Source organism: Castor canadensis, chromosome 12 (genome assembly GCF_047511655.1).
Source record: "Castor canadensis chromosome 12, mCasCan1.hap1v2, whole genome shotgun sequence".
In the NCBI taxonomy this organism is placed as follows: Eukaryota; Metazoa; Chordata; class Mammalia; order Rodentia; family Castoridae; genus Castor; species Castor canadensis.
Window position 1 is genome coordinate 52,765,143 of NC_133397.1, and position 18,029 is coordinate 52,783,171.

At 38.1% G+C, this 18,029-nt stretch overlaps 1 protein-coding gene across 1 annotated transcript in view; it reads left to right on the forward strand.

Annotated features, from left to right (window-relative positions):
- The first annotated feature begins 7,502 nt into the window (after positions 1–7,502).
- Positions 7,503–18,029, forward strand: part of Papolg (poly(A) polymerase gamma) — a 33,662-nt gene continuing 23,135 nt past the window's right edge. Inside the window, exons 1-3 of the mRNA XM_020185102.2 lie at positions 7,503–7,750; positions 11,097–11,258; positions 13,866–13,932. Of these exons, the coding sequence (XP_020040691.1) occupies positions 7,734–7,750; positions 11,097–11,258; positions 13,866–13,932 (246 nt within the window). The 5' untranslated portion in view covers positions 7,503–7,733. The remainder of the gene's footprint in view (positions 7,751–11,096; positions 11,259–13,865; positions 13,933–18,029) is intronic.

An 18,029-nucleotide genomic window follows, 5' to 3' on the forward strand; every position in this document is an offset into this window, starting at 1 on the left:
CCCTCGTGTCCTTGATTTACCTCCACAGTTTTACTACATTGTGAAGTGTCTTTACTGCCAGCTTTTTTCTTCTTCTTTCTTCTTCTTCTTCTTCTCCTCCTCCTCCTCCTCTTCCTCTTCTTCTTCTTCTTCTTTTCTTTTCCTTACTGCTGGATCTGATGTCCTACTATAAAAATGTAGTCAGGGATCAAATCAGTTTCTGTCAACAGCCAATTCAGCTCCTATTCACTCAAAATTGAATGAGCAAGACTAGACTTGCATCCATTGTGAGCAAATTCAACCATGTATTTTCTTTTCAGTGTTGTTGTTCAAAGCAAGAAAGGAATCCTTCATGGTTGCCACATATTGTGCAACAGGGTTTAGGAGAAAAATTTTAGAAAAAGACTGTCATGAAAAGGCATGACTTCAAAATTTTGAAGTTCAAAAATAAGAATCCATGCTGGGCGCTGGTGGCTCATGCCTGTAATCCTAGCTACAAGGGACACAGAGATCAGGAGGTTCCAGGTTTGAGGCCAGCCAGGGCAAATAGTTCACAAGACCCTATCTCGAAATTGTCAACACAAAAAAGGGCTGATGGAGAGGCTCAAGTGATAGAGCACCTGACTAGCATGCATGAGGCCCGGAGTTCAAACCCAGTATCATCAAAAAATAAATAAATAAGAATTCTACACTCATCTGAGACACATACGGTAATAACAAAACAATATCCATCAAGCATTGAAGGAAAAGTTCTTATATAGTAGAAGGGCACTTTCAAATAAACCACAACTTAGAAAATATGCCCCCTTTCTAAATAAGCTCTTTCCAGACACAATCTAGAGGAGAAAGTGATGAAAGGAAGTCAAACAGTGAGTGCTGAAAACAGTTTGTAGGAACAAATCTTGATAACTGGTATGAACACAGTTATGCCAATGGGCAAATGGGCAATAGATATGAATACGCAATCTATAGAGTAAGAAATGTAAATGGAATGCAGGCACCAGTGGCTCACACCTTATTCCTAGCTACTTAGGAGGCAGAGATTAGGAGGATCACGGTTCAAGACCAGCCCAAGCATATAGTTCGTGAGACCCTATCTCAAAAAAAATCACAAAAATAAGGCTGGTGGAGTGGCTCAAGGTGAAGGCCCTGAGTTCAAATCCCATTTCCACAAAAAAAAAAGAAAGAAATAGAAATGGCTGGTAAAACATGAAAGATGCTGGCTTTCACCACTGGTTGGGGATCTGCTAGTTAAAACCACAAAGAAATATTACTTTCCAACCTATCATATCGATTTAAAATTTTTAAAAAGTATTAACAGAGAACAATTTTGCAGAGGCACCCAAAGTTGGGAGAATTTTAGCATCAAAAAAACAATAACTGTTATCAGTTAAAACACAATAACTACATAAAAGACCATGAGGCCATATGATACTCAAAACTCAAAAAGTGGGAAGAATAAACAAGGAAGCAAAGAAAAACTTCTTTGGAGGTGGCCATCACATCATGTTCTCACTCTGAAAAGAAGAGAATTGTTATTCCTTTGCTGTGGCTCTGCTTTGCAAAGTAACATAATAGCCCCAGGTGATGAGAATAAGCCCTTCTTTCCAGAAAAAGACCAGCTATCAATGTCAGAATTGAAAAAATCAAAACTTGTAATTCCTAAGGAAATAGTTAATTAAGTCAAGAATTATTAATAGATACTGTAACAGTTAGGTGAAAGGCTGGGAAAGTAACCACCTTGCAGAACACTATTTCCAACATAACTGTCACCATATAGACCCAGTGACCAATCTTAATGTAATTAGTAATGGGGTAACCAGAGTTTCATTAAGTGCTTCCTAGTGTGATGCAATATTTAGCCTGAATCTAATCATGACTTCAAACCTAACTTCCAAAAGTAGAAAATACAGAGGTTATTATTAGATAACACCACAAGCAAACAATCAAGAAAATCCAGAAACTTGGACATTTTGGGAAATAACTAACCTGGACTCTCCTAGTCAAGGTCATAGGAAAAAAAAAAAAAAAACAAGAGAATGTCTATTCTAGATTGAAACACACTTCAAAAAATGTTGGTAATAGGAAAGGCTATGTATATGTGAGAGCAGGGAGTATCATAGGAAAGCTGTACCTTCCTCTCAAGTTTGCTGTGGACCTAAAATTGCTCATAAAAAATAAAGTTTAAAAAACTACACTTCAGGACTGGCGGAATGGCTGAGGTTCTGAGTTCAAATACTAGTACCACTGCAAAAAAAAAAAAAGTACACTTCAGAGGGCTGGGAATGTAACTCTGTGGTAGAGCACTTATGTACCATGTAGGATGCCCTAGGTTCAATCCCCAGCACTGGAAAAAAAGAAGAAGAAGAAAAAAAACACTTACTTCAGAAGCCCAACCATTAAACACAATCATGGTTCTTGAATAGATTCTATAAACAGTACAAAAGACATTTTGAAGACAAGTGGGAGAACTTGAGTATAATAACATATGGCTGTGTAGGAAAGTGTTCTTATTAGATATACATATCAAAATATTTAGGAGTGCTGGGCACTGGTGGCTCAGCCCTGTAATCCTAACTATCCAGGAGGCAGAGATCAGGAGGATCTCAAGTCTAAAGCCAGCCTGGGTAGATAGCAAGAACCTGTCTCAAAAAATAAATGAATGAAAAGTATAAAAAACATTTTGAACATCTAGCATTTGTGAGGGTTTGAGAAAACAGACTATACATATAGTTGTACAACCTTCTTAAAGAAATTTGAAATCTATAAATTTTATTTTAAAATACAAATACCCTTTGACACAATAATTCTATCTTTAAAAATCTATTCAATCATTTGGGCACAGTAGCATATGCCTATAGTTCCAAATACTCAGGAGGCTGAGGTGGGAGGATGATTTCATCCCAGGAGTTTAGACCAGCCTGGACAACATAGAAAAACAAGAAGCTCTATCCCAAAAGAAGAAGGAGGAAGAGGAAGAAGAGGAGGAGAGAAATAAATGAAAAAAGAAACTATCCCATTATTCCATGAGGTAATACAAGTACCTCAGATACACATATAGGATATTTATTATAGCACTAATTTGTATTCTAACCAAACCTGAGATACTTGGAAAATTATAAAATATATGACAATAGATTATTTATCACTGATGACAAAGAATATCATGCCACTATTTAAAAGAGCAAAGGAGAGATAAATCTACTGTGTTAGTTCACTAGAACTGCCATAACAAAGTACCACTTTGAAATTTCTTTTCTCACAGTTCTGGAGGCTAGATGTCCAAGACCAGATGTAGCAGGGTTGGTTTCTGCTAAGACCTCTCTCCTTGTCTTGAAACTTGCTGTCTTCTCCCAGTAACTTCACATGGTCTTCTGTCTCTCCCCATCTGTGTCCACATTTCTTCTTATAAGAACATTAGTCGTATTGTAGGATGTACACTAATGACTTCATTTTAACTTGATAATCTCTTTAAAGACCATGTCTCCAAATACAGTCACATTCTGAGGTACTTAGGTTAGGATTTCAGCATACAAAATTTGGGGGAACACAATTCAGCCCACAATATTTGCAAACATACAAAGATACACATAATTCTGAGTTTTAAAAAGAAAGCAAAGAATAGAGCATACATGCTATGATCTCATTTTTTTTCAAAATTAAAAAAAAACAATAAAAACCAAAACATCTGACATATGCGATTTGAGGTACTGGCAGAATAAATTCACACCTGTTAATAATGGTTCCCCTGGGAAATAAAACTAAAATTGGAGTGAAGGATGGAGGAGAGGCATCCACACCCACTCCCTTTTTATGAGCGTGGATTACTTTTGCACTTTAACAATTATTTCTCTTAATAAAAAACAGCTATAATGTATACTGCAAAAAAAGGAAAATATCCTTTTTATATGGGGTTTGGAGAGAAGAGTGCCCTGTGGTGCTAAGGATTGTAGCTCCGTGGTTGCCTATCATGAATGAGCCACTCAGTTTGATTCATAGTGCTGCGAAGCATAAAAAATACTTTTTAGGGGGGGTGAGGGAGAGAGATAGCGGGGGAGTAACCTAACCAAGATACATTGTAAGCATATGTAGAAATGTCACAATGAATCCCCCCCCCACACACACAACTAATAAATGCTAATAAAAATGCTTTGAGCAGGTCATCAATGGCTCACGCCTATATCCTAACTACTCAGGAGGCAGAAATCACGAGGATCAAGAACCACAATTTAAAGGCAGCCCCAGGCAAATAGCTCAGGAGACCCTACTTACCTTGAGAAAAGGGCTGGTGGAATGACTCAAACGGTAAGATTACCTGCCTAGCAAGTTGTGAGGCCCTGAGTTCAAGCCTCAGTGCCGCCCAAAAAAAAGAAAAATGCTTAAAAAAAAAATTGTATTGACTGCTTGAACAAAACCAGAAGAGTCCACCATGGAACATAAAAACATTTTTAAGAAATCACAGATTTCAAAAGTGCTATTAATGTTATCAAAACTCAAAATAAAAGTTGCTAAAAGATGTGAAAATATGCATGGTACATACATTTATAGATTTATAGATTCAATGCAATCTTGTAAAATAAAATGATATTCCAAAATTTAAAAAAATAGTTTATGATCAGGCATGGTGGCACACCCCTGTAATTTCAGCACTTGGGAGGTAGAGGCAGGATAGCGAGTTGTTGAGGCTAACCTGGACTACATAGTGAGACCCTGTCTCAAAAAAAAAAAAAAAAAGAACTAGCTCTGCAGTGCTCTGGGCTGAGAAGACTACAAGCCCTTGCCATGAGTCCCAAGTATGACCCAGATGCAGTAGAGAGCCTCCAGGCTCAGGTGCCAGGAAGACAGGACCAGATGTATACAATCTGTCCTATCTCTGAAAGTCCCTTGGCAGTATACCAAGAATGGGGGAAGGAGAGACAGGAAAACCAAGATTGTCTTTGACTACTATCTCAAAAGAATGAGGGGATCAAGGTTAAAATTTAAGTTTTTGGCCAGGCGCTGGTGGCTCACACCTTTAATCCTAGCTACTCAGGAGACAGAGATCAGAAGGATCGTGGTTCAAAGCCAGCAGGGGCAAATAATTTGCAAAACCCTATCTCAAAAAAACCCATCACAAAAAAAGAGCTGGTGGAGTGGCTCAAAGTGTAGGCTCTGAGTTCAAACCCTAGTACCTCCCCCTCCAAAAAAATAAGTTTTTGTTCAGTTACTGTGGTTCAAGCCTGTAATCCTGGCAACTGAGATGAGGAGGATAACAGTTTGAGAACAGCCTGGGCAAAAAGTTCCTGAGACCTCATCTCAACCAACGGCTAAACATGGTGGTGGGCACCTGTCATTCCAGTTAGAAGAGGAAGCATAAATAGGAGGATCACTTTCCATTCTGGCCCAAGCAAAAAGTGAGACCCTATCTCAAAAATAATCAATGCATAAAGAACTCAAGTGGTAGAGTGACTACCTAGCAAGCATAAGGCCCTGTGTTCAACCCCAGTACTGCCAAAGGGGGAAGTCTATTGAAAATAAAGCGCTAATTCTTGCATTTCTGAATTTTTGGACAGAGATTTATATTGGCTATATATATGCTTCTCATTTGGTTCTCTTGTAATTCTATTATCTTCATTTTACAGATGAGGAAAAAGTTTTCTTAAGGTTCAAAGGTTTCTGGTTTTGGTGGGTTTTTCTTTTTTTTTTTTTTTTTTTTAAGATATTGAGATCACAAAACTAGAACTCAAATTTTGGTCTCCCTTGTACTGAAGCCCATGCTAGCTACTAGTCTATATCTTCTGGAATAGGTTTTGCCTTTTCCCTACCACCCACATCCAATCTCTACTCCCAAATCTTGCTAATTTAGGCAACATCTCCTCTTCTAGGAAGCTACCATTGAGCCCCCTCACCTCAAGTTTAGGTGGCTCTCTTTAGGCTTCCCTTGTCATGCTGATCACATCTGTATCATAGGCTGTACTGTATTTTAATGATCTGTGTATATATTCTCCTCCACTAGACAGTAAACTTTTTAATGACTTTAATAGCATATACAATGACATATACATTGTAATATTTACATATGAGTTTAAAGTATATCTTAGTTGGACTTGCCCCCTCCATCATTCTCCCTCTTCTCCCCTGCCCTCTCTCCTTAGAACAATTTTAACAGGTTTCATTCTTCTATTTTCATATATGGATACAAAACACATCCACCATATTCACCTCATTCCCCCTTTCCTTGTGCCCACCCGCCTGCACTGGTAATCATTCCCAGAAAATACTTATTTTTCCTCTCCCGCCCTTCATTTTTAAAAAATTGAGTGTATATTGATAGTCCAAGGGGGATTCACATCAGTTCTTCAGGTCTGTACATATCATGCTTTTATCAAATTAACTTCCTCCTCTCCATTACTTACTCATTCTCTATCACCATGCTCCCCTAATATTCTACAGCTTACAGTACAGTGCATTATAGTATAGTCATATATAGGTGGTCTGTTTCAATATTTTTCATTCTCTAACAGTTTCTTTCTCTCTCCCACCTCCCCTAGGTCTCTCAGACGGACTCGCTGGTACAATTTTGTTCTCAAGTAAATTCTTGAGAACAGGAATTAAGTTTCTCCAGTTGGACATATACTTCTACAACAGAATTATCACTTAATCTGATTGTTTGCTCCGTCAACCTTTGAACTTAATAAGGTCAAAGAATACATACGGTTTTATGCACCAATAAGTCCTTGGAGTATAACACAGATCCAGGCACGCACCAGGTTTTCAATAAATATTATCGAATTAATAATTCAGTAAGTAAGCTCCTCTATTTACTGTGACTCTGACTCATATTCTAAGAATAAGCAGCTTCCTGACAATATTTTCTTTGTAATGATTTAGTGTTTGAAATGACTTCTACCCTTGTCACATTTTTTAATCGGTCATTTTTTTCACCACTTTCATGGAACATGATTTTCACTATTTGAAAGTGTGAGGGTTTTTTGTTCCGCCTTGAATTTATCCCATTGCAAAGCAGTAGCGATTACTTTCAACTTCTCTCAGCTTAAATGGCCAGAATGTTATGAATCATTTCGACGTGAACAGTTAGATTCCACTTTACGAGCTTGTTCTTCCCTGGGATAACTGTATCAAAGTCGCACATTTCTGGGTGTTCCTGGGTGTGACCCGCTCACGACAAAAACCTCAAGGACCGCATTACGTCTGACTCTGACTGAAGATTGGGGGAAATAAATGGAAGAGTTGTAGTGTTCGTTAAGGCAAAGCTGTGATGTTATAAAAATATATATGCTTTAGTTACAGAAACAAGGAAAACAGATTTCCAAATTACCTTCCAAGTGGTTTGCCTGGATTGACAGCCCCGTGGACAAAGGAGCCCACCCCACCCACGCTGGCTCTTCAGGACCCGCATTTGCACAGAGAGCGCTCTCCCCTGTGGGCGGGGCCACGAGCATCCCCGGGCCGGACGGCTGAGGAGGCGTGACAGGAGGCGTGGCTTAGGACGCCGGGGGCGGAGCCGCGGCGGGCGAGAGGCAGGCTGGGAAGCGGCGCCATATTGGCGTCGGCCGCGCTGTATTGTCATAAATAGAGCCGGTTTTGTGGTGTTTTCACTACTCGGTTGGATGCCTCGGCCGTAGTACGTGAGAAAGTGAGCGAGCAAGCGAGCTACAAGCGACCGGAGCAAAGCGGACAGAGGGAAAAGGGGCAGAGCAAGAACGGGACTCCAGAGCGCCAGACACCCGCTGAAGAGGGAGACGCAGGAAGCGATGAAAGAGATGTCTGCGTAAGTGGTGGGGGGCGGCGGTTGAGGGCGAGGTGAGCTGAGATGGGCTGAGGTGGGAAGTCTGGGGTCGCGTTTCCGTTCCCTGCCTACAGCTTGTCCCTGTGGTCCCCTTCCCCGCCCCTGGCCGTTCCGCAAGGGCATCTCCTTTACACCCGGCCGCTCACCTGGCCAACCCTGCCCAGACTTGGGGGAGTCCGGAGTCCCCTTCTGCCCGCCGCTGAGCGCCTCTGAGGACGCCCCCAGATCAGGCGGGGCTCCTGTGTCTGTAGGGAGGAATTGCGGGTCACTCCTGCCCCAGCACTGCCTGAGCCGTCTGCTCCCGTCTGCATTGGCGCAAATACCATCCCCCTGCCTCCGCTCTTCCCCGCCCGCCCGCCGGACCTGCTGTCCTCAGGTCTTCCGAGTGACCGACCTGTCCCCCACCCGGGTTAGGGGGTTCTCTGATAAAGGCTAAGATCTTTTCGGGCACCCCCCCACACACACCCCCTCCTCCCCACCTTCCCACAATATCTACCCGTCTGCGCCTCCTGCTCACACTTTGATAAGTCAGGAATTTATTACAGCTTCCTACATTTTGGTTTATTAGGAAATCATTTAGACGTACAGAAAAATGCAGGGAGTAATAAACACTGTGTGTGTTTGTGTGTGTGTGTGTGTGTGTAGTCACCACCCATTTCTGCCGAAGAATATCTGTGTTTCTTTACTTAAAAAAGAAATCAAGCATTCCAGATACATCTGAAGGACTCTCCTACTCTCTTCTGTGGTCCCATTTATGTCCCTTTTCAGAGGACCCCACAGTCCTGAATTGGATGTTTATTGTTGCTTTTTTTTTTGAAGGCTCATACTACATATGCAAGAGGACCATAATTGTCATTGTTGTACTTGTTTCCTAAACTTTATATAACTAGTATCACACTTGTCACTCTGCAACCTGCTTCTTTAGAGCAACATGGTATCTGAATTAATTCGTGTTAACTAATGTGTTGTGATCCATTGTAGAGATACAACTTAATTTAGTCCTTTTGCTGTTGGTAACTATTTTAGGTGATTTCAAAGTTTTTAATATTACAGTGCAGCAGTGAATATTCTTTTACATGTCTCCTTGTATACTTGACTAGGAATTTCTCTAAGGTTTTTAACTCATAAGTGAAATTGATGGGTTGAAAGGAATGTGGGATATGTTGCTTACTTACTTTCCCTCCCCTGCCTAGATGAGGGAGATTCAGAACCCTAGATTTGGAATCTGGAGGCCAGTATGACCTAGATAGTCAATTTTTTGAGCATACGGATAAGAAAGTGAAATGAGAATCATAATGTCAGAACTGAAGTAGTTACAGAGGGGAGAATGTAGTGGTGAGAAACAGCTTTAAAGTTCAGGTTCTTGTTCTTCCTCTCTTTGAACCTCAGGTTCTTATCTGAAATAGCACTTATTGGAGAACTACCTCAGAGTTATTGTTGAGATTAATGGAATGATTATATATGAAGAATATAATCAGTCTGCCTCATATACACATTAAAAAATACCAAAACACTTCTTCAGCTCTCTTAGAGGTAAAAAACCAAATCATTAAGAAGAAATGCAACTTGAAATAACTAATTGAAGTTTTGTTTGTTGCACAGCAAAATAATTATCAGAGAGAAATTAAAGTAACTGCTATTGATGTTCTATCTACTGTTTGATTCTCTGTCCCTACCTAGTGAAATCTTAGCTAATGGACATGTCCTACACTGTGACTTAGTAGTGATAAGAAGCCAATGTGGTTATTGTTTGTTTTTGGTACTAGGGCTCTACTCTTGCTAGCAAACACTCCACAGCTTAGCTAGCTCTACCCAAAGCCAGTGTTTTGACCAGTTAAAATTCCAATTAACCACTATTTTACTTTTAAATTTTTAAAAATTGACAGTAATTATACATATTTAATGGAATATAGTGTATCTTCATTGGTCCAGTGTGTAATGATCACATTAGGGCAATTGGCATATCCATCACCTAAGACATTAGGGAACACTCAACATCTTCACCATTTTGAAAAATCCAATTAATTTTTGTTAATCACAATTACCCTACTATGCTATAGAACATTAGAAGTTAACCTTCCTGTCCAACCATATCACTTTATCTATTAACCTTTTTTTTTTTTCTTTTTTGAGACAGGGTATATATAACTTACTGTATAACTCAGGCTGGCCTTGAACTCTCAATTCTCCTGTTTTCAGCCTCACAAGTGGCTAGGATTATAGGTGGGAGCCACCATGTCCGGCCTGTTAGCCTTTGTCTCTCCATCACCCTGTGTGTTAGTTTTTACAAGTTTTATTTATTTTAATGTCATCAATACTATTGGAATTAATGACCCTTCATGAAAGCATAATGAAGTTAGATGATATAAGGTTAGTAGGTTAGTGTGTATGCTTGTTTTTACTTTACTTGCATAGCAAAATAAAGTTTGACCAGCTCTTGTTTTCTTTTTCTTTGGTGGTACTGGGGTTTGAACTCAGGACCTTATGCTTGCTAGGCAGGCACTCTTACCACTTGAGCCACTCCACCAGTTCTTACTAACTCTTGTTCCCAAAATTTATTTTGAAATTATTCATCAGCATAAACCCAAAATCTCAGAAATTCTGTTGCATGTTATTCAAGACTATAATTTCCTGCTGGCTAGGGTCTATAGAAGGTCACTTGTATACTGTTAAAGGGTGTCATTTAATGTAAAAGGTTTGGTAATGATTCAGTGTGAAAATTATCTGAGTACCAAGTTTAAAATGAAGAGAACAATTAACTAAAATCACAAGAATATTAGAACTATAAACACCGATTCAAGCAAAGGGTATTAATGTAGATTTCCCAAGGACAAATCATATTTGTGATTTCTTTTTAAAAGCCAGATTGTATCACAAGGACCTTCTGATGAGATGTTTTCCTGGGAGGAAAAAAACATTGTTTTTATCATATGCTTCTTTCAAGTGTTTGACTGCTTTTCAAAGATTCTAGAATCTAGATGGTACTTGACTTAAGTCTGAAGAGTGTAGTGGAGGTAGACCTGGCACAGATCCCATTCAGGCTCTTTGCATTTGAACTGAGTGGTATTGGTACAGTTGTCCTGATGCCAACACATGCTGCTGTTGGCTTGAAAAGATCCTAAACATGAAAGCTAGAGGCAGTATGAATAGCCTTTCATAAACATAAACACAGAATCTCATTTTTCCTTTTTAAAAAAGTGCCTGCATGACTGTTAGTACTCAATAAACTGTTAAGGAAGCTCAGTTAACATGAGTGGATTAGGGGTCAGAGTATTGGTTATGCTGTAATAATTTAATTTTTTTCTACTGTTTTATTTTTCTTGAACAGAAACACCATGCTGGATAGCCAGCGTCAACAAAAGCATTATGGAATTACTTCTCCAATTAGTTTGGCATGTCCTAAAGAAATTGATCATATTTACACACAGAAATTAATTGATGCCATGAAACCATTTGGAGTGTTTGAAGATGAGGAAGAATTGAACCACAGGTATATCATTGAAACTGAAAATATTTTATAGCACACTATGTAATCATTAATTCAGCAATGTATATTGCGTGTCCACTATGTCCCTGCCTACAAATACAGAAGTGACAAAATAAGAAAAATTTTGGCCCTCCTAGAAGTGACATTTTATTTATTTATTTTTATTTTTGGGTGAACTTTATTTTTAGGGTTTGAACTCAGGGCTTCAAGTTTGCTAGATAGGCACTCTGGTACTTGAGCCACTCCATCAGTGTTGGTTATTTTCAAGATAGAGTCTCAAGAACTATTTGCCTGAGGCTGGCTTCAAGCTGCCATCCTCCTGATCTCTGCCTCCTAAGTAACTTGGATTACATGTGTGGAGGTTACATTTAAAATGAGGATTACACGAAATGTTACCATTCACTGGTAAATGGATGGAATTGGAGAACATCATTCTGAGTGAGGTTAGCCTGGCTCAAAAAACCAAAAATCGTATGTTCTCCCTCATATGTGGACATTAGATCAAGGGCAAACACAACAAGGGGATTGGACTATGAGCACATGATAAAAGCGAGAGCACACAAGGGAGGGGTGAGGATAGGTAAGACACCTAAAAAACTAGCTAGCATTTGTTGCCCTTAATGCAGAGAAACTAAAGCAGATACCTTAAAGCAACTGAGGCCAATAGGAAAAGGGGAACAGGTACTAGAGAAAAGGTTAGATCAAAAAGAATTAACCTAGAAGGTAACACCCATGCACAGGAAATCAATGTGAGTCAATGCCCTGTATAGCTATCCTTATCTCAACCAGCAAAAACCCTTGTTCCTTCCTATTATTGCTTATACTCTCTCTACAACAAAGTTAGAAATAAGGGCAAAATAGTTTCTGCTGGGTATTGAGGGGAGGGGAGAGGGAGGGGGCGGAGTGGGTGGTAAGGGAGGGGTGGGGGCAGGGGGAAGAAATGAACCAAGCCTTGTATGCACATATGAATAATAAAAGAAAAATGAAAAAAAAATGAGGGTTACAGAAGGAGACTAACAATCAAATAAATAAGATAAATACTGTATTGCACATTATATAAGTGCTGCTATGAAAAGTCTAGGAGTAGAGGTCTTCAGAAAAGACCTCATTAAGAAAGTGATATTTAAGGGAATATTTAAACAAAGACTGTTCTGAGCTGAGCAGAAATCCTGAAGTGAGAGTATATTTGAAGAATATGTAGGAAGATTTCCTGGGTGACTGAAGCAGAGCAAGTAAATGGGGGAAATTTGAGTTTAAAGTGAGGTGTGAAGGAACTCAGAGGACAAAGGCATTTAGGTCATTGTAAGGCATTGTAAAAGTTGGAGCTGGGCACCGGTGGCTCACACTTGTAATCCTAGCTATTCAGAAAGCAGAGATCAGGAGGATGGCAGTTCGAAGCCAGCCTGGGCAAATAGTTTCATGAGACCCCATCTTGAAAAAACCCTTCACAAAAAAGGGCTGGTGGAGTGGCTCAAGATACAGGCCCTGTGTTCAAGCCCCAGTACTGCAAAAAAAAAAAAAAGTTTTGGAAATGGGAAGTTACTAAAGTTTTTAATAGAAGATTGATGATCTGACTCATGTTTTAATACAGTCACTTTGGTAGCTGTGTTAGGAATAGTGTGAAGAAGGCTACAAGAGAAGCAGAAACTAGTTAAAATGCCATTATAATAACCCAGTGAGGAAATGATGGTGCCAGGAATCAGGAGAGTAGCAGTAATAGTAGACAAGCGATTAGTAGTAGAATTTTGGAAAAGTCTTAAAGATAGGGTTGTTAATGACTGTGGAATATGAAAAAGAGAAGGCTTTCAAGGGTTATAACCCCAAGGTTTTCAGTTCCAGCACCTTTAAAGGTAGAATTCCATTTTCTGGGTAACACTGAGAGTGAACCAAGTTTGGAAAGATTAGGAATAGGAGTTCAGTTTTTGACTTTTTTGTTTGGTTGGTTTTTTGGTTTCATTTTTGTTTTTTGGCGTAGTGGGTTTGAAGTTAGGCCCTCATGCTTGCTAGACAGGCCCTCTACCACTTGAGCTACTCCGTTAGCAGGAGCTCAGTTTTGCATGCTATCTTTGAGATGTCTAAATCCTAGTCTTTTTTTTTTTTTTTTTTAATGTGGACGTTTATGCCACTGATTGCACGTTTGCTATAATAATAATACCAAAATCCAAACTGCTTTTGTTAAGTAATATTTTGTAAAAATTAGCCAGTAATTAATGTACCCATTTTAATTATCTGAAGATCTATAACTATCAATGAGAGAATACAAGCATCTAGTGCTACATGGAATTGATTTAATTCTATAATAAGGCAAAGAAAGTTGACAATTGAGTTGACTTTTACAGTCCCATTGTAGGTAACTTTGTAATTTGTATTAGGTTTCTTAAATTTTGAAAATAGATGAAAGACCCATCATTACATTTATCATCTCTTTGTCACTGTTAGTGATCTAAGAATGCCAAAAATGTGCAATAGATGTGATAGCATTAGCATGTCTGTAATATACTTTTACCCTGGGATCGATGCAAAGGTACTGCCTAATTGTTTTATCTCTTTCATAATGTTTGATTTAAATTTTTTTAAATTTAAATCTAAACTTTTATCTTTTTATTATAGGCTGGTTGTTCTTGGTAAATTGAACAATTTAGTAAAGGAATGGATTTCTGATGTTAGTGAGAGTAAGGTAAGACTAAACTATGTGGAATTCTTTGTTTCATTATATTGGTTCCAGCAGTAAGGTGCAAGAGTTGAGAATTATCTGAAATATATTAAAACGTAGCTCTGAATTTGTGTTGAACAGTAACACTGTATACATATTATGTGCATGTTCATTTCTGCCTTTTTGAAAGGATGCTTTTAGGCATGTTTGTAAAAGGGCAGTTTTCTTTTTCTTTGCTGCAGTCATCTTTTTTGAACAATAATAGTGTATATAAGTTTGTGAGCTAATGAAACGTGGTTCGATCCAGTGATTTTGACTTTCACTTCTTACATCTATGTCACAATCTGTATTTCATGTAAGTTACTCATTTTGAGTGGATATAGCAATTTCACATTTCTACATTTTGATTTTTTTTATAAATAAGCCACTGGGTTTCATATTGAACAACAACACACACGCAAATATTTGGCACTCTGATATACCTGGGAATGATTTGGTCTAGACAATTGATTTTCTATCCCAGAGTTAAGTCTGTATAACAATATCTGTGACCCATATGTAGTGGGCCAAAATTGTATGAATCAGGAGATTCACTTTAAAGCCAGATTTCAGACTTCTTATGAAGTGTCAGATCTGGCAGTTCTGTGCCTGCTTTTATGCACGGCAGAAAGAGTCTTGAATGGGATTGGCTTCCTGCCCGGCAGTGCTTCTCAGCCCCCACCACTCCCTATTACCTATTCTCTCTGAATTTATCAATTTCTATATTTCTTTTTTGTTTTTTGCAGTACTGGGGTTTGAACTCAGGGCCTATACCTTGAGCCACTCTAGCCCTTTTTATGAGATGGTTTTTTATGAGATGGGATCTTGCTAACTATTTTTCCTCGACTGGCTTTGAACTGCAGTCCTGATCTCTGCCTCCTGAGTAGCTAGGATTACAGGCATGAGCCACCGGCAGCACCTGGCTAGTTTCTGTATTTCTTATATGATATTCCCTCATTTGCATACTTGGTGGGCCCTAGAGATACAGGTGTTTGCAAACTCTAATTTATAATTATGTAACTTTTTCCCCTCATCCTCTGAAATGAATTACATTCCCTATTTTTTGGAGTGTTTTAAATATATTTAAGTTTTCATTATTGCCTGAAAATCATCACTATGAATATTATTTTATTGATTTGGATTAGAATGAGGTAGGGCACATAGAGCTCGGTGATAAAAGTTTTTATTAGGGCTGGCAGAGTGGCTCAAGTGGTAGAGCCCCTGCCCAGCAAATATGAGTTAAAACACCAGTACCACCAAAAAAAAATTTGTATTAGTCAGCTTTTCAGTACTGTAACTTAATACACGAGACAGGCTACTTAATGAAGAAAAGGTTTAGTTAGTATATAATGTTGGAGGTTCAAGTCGAAGATCAGGTGTTTTTTTGCTTTGGACCTTTGTCAAGAACAGCAGATGGCAGTGATGGGAGTATATGTCAGAATGAATTCAACCAAGAAACACAGAGAACCAGTGGGGATCCACAATCCCCTTTCAGGACATACTGCCAGTGAACTAAGATCTTTCTCCTGTGAGGTCCATACTGCCTCCTAATACTGCCATGCTGGGAACAAAACCTTTTAACATATGGATCTTTGGGGGACTCCACTCATATGAAACCATTTGCCTCTTTACCAGGTGGCCCAAACTGTTGTATTTTAAGCTTTTTGTTTGTTTTTCATAGTTTTCCCATCTGTTCCCTTAACAGCCAGTCAGTTGAAAGTTACTGTCTTAAAGTTGTCAGCATATCTGTTTGTAGAGTCTCTTTCTCCTTAATCTGCATGAGTTTAGAAAGTAGGTACACACCTGCTAGAATTCTTTCTTTTACAACTTTAATTATTTCTTTTTATACATATGGTGTTTTTAAATAATGGTTATGAGTCTCCTAAGACTTTAGTCACTGAATTTATCTGGTCTTTATGATATATTTGTTTCCAAAAGGCTATCAAATATGAAACAATGCATCAGTGTATGAAGATAATATAATACAGTGCACTATAAGCTGTTAGATAATAGGGGAGCAGGGCCGTAGAAAAAGAGAAAGTAATTGGAAGGAGTTAATTTGATTAAAGTAGAATATATACATGTCTGAAATATCAAGACAAAACTCCCTTGAACAGTCAACATACACTTTGGAAAATGAAGGACAGGAAGGTAAAACAGTTCCTGTCCTAGGGTGAATATCAGTGGGAGGGTAAATGCAGAGGATAAAGGAAGGTGAATGTGGTGAATGCATTTGGTATTCATGTGTGAAAATAGAATAATAAAACTTTTTGAAATTGTTCTAAGAAGAGAGTGGGAATAAGGGAGAATGATGGAGGGGAATCTAATTAAGGTGAATCTAATTAAGATACCGTAAGCACACATAAATGTCATAAAATATCCCCTTGTACAACTATTATATACTAATAAAAATCAGAATAAAAAATAATTCCATATACAATAGCATCAAGAAATAAAACACTGAATAATTTTTTTTTAAAAGGCTATCTGGCTTATTTCTGATCTTTCAGCACAATTATTAATAGCTGAGGTTGTTGGATAACTCAGATTCTGAAAAGGTGAAATCCTCGTCATGAATAATCAAGTCAGTTTTAATGTGCATTGAGTAAATAAGCTAATTGGTCATTTTCTATGTCATTCATAATTCTCTTTCATTTATGCATGTTTTAATTTGGAAAATAATGATTTGAGCAAAATCTAAGATCATTTGAATATTCTGCATACAGATGACTTAAATTTTAATCTAAAACCAGATTAAAAAATCATTTTTGACAAGTGCTATGGCTATATCAAAACTGTTTTACCCTGTGATTCAGCATATTACTTTCTCATGAATCATACAAGGATCATACTTTTCAAAGTAGAAAAGTAAACTAAAAGATATTTTTGTTTTAAGGTTCTGGCTTCTATATTCTTTTTATTCATGTTAATCAATAAATTTATTGACTCCTTTCTAACTATAAAACTGTGGTACTTTTGAAGCATTAATAGTCATTAAACAGAGGAAGTAACATGTTTTGCTTTACAGATACTTTTATTCAGGTTAATGAGCAGATAGTCTTTGGAGCTTGTACTCCAAAATGGAAAAATAAATAGTAAGAGACTATTCCTCTCATCTTTGAGGAATTTAAATATGGTCAAAGAGATGAGACTTAGATATTTTTTAAAGTCAGTAAATATAGCATAAAAGAATGTAAAGATTGTAATGGTAGAGGAACACAGAGGAAAAAACTAGTTACAGAGTAAGAGTAATAGGTAAGGCTTCATGGAAGAAATGGAACTTAAAGTGAATTTTGAAAAAATAGATGGTATTAAGCTGCTCAGAGTGGATGAGCAAGCATTTTGAGGCAGGCAGGGATAATGGCAAATGCAGTGGAAAGGAAATTGGGTTATGAAAGAGTTAGCAGTTTGAGTTTCAGAAAGCAAGATACCCAGGTGCATATTACCAAGATTTTCAGTGGCAGGTTCAAGAATCCTTTACTCAGTAGTCCAAGAAAAATGTAGGTTGTTTTGTTTTGTCTTTTAATGAACACAGAGAATCCTTACTTTTATGGGTCTGGTTTAGTACAGTTTATTCTTTGGGGGGCGGGGGAGGGAAGAATGCATGGAAAGTTTTGAGTAGAAGAGCTGTACAGTAGAATAATTCAGGAACATCAGCCAGTGAGTTGTGTACAACACAGAATAAGAGAAAAGAAAGATAAGGGCAAGGGTGTAGCTTAGGACAAGTATTAAGTAGCCTAGAATTAGAGGAGTAGTAGTTAAATAAAAAGGAAGCAGCAAATGTGAAGGGTATAAATTAGCATTAGTAAGTAAAAAAGAAGAATGATAAATTTGGCAGTAAGGATAGGATAATGAGGAAAAGAAATAGGAGAATTAGAAGGGATGCCTAGTTTTTATCATAGGAAGGATGTTTGGGGCATCGATATTGAAATGGATCAGGATGTCTAAATGGAAATATTTGATGGCAGTTAGAACTGGCTGTAGAGATAGGTGAAAACTAGTTCTGTAGTAATGGTACAATCAAATAAATGTTAATCGAAGTTACTGAATTAGCTTTCCTAAGAAGATCATGTCAAGAATGA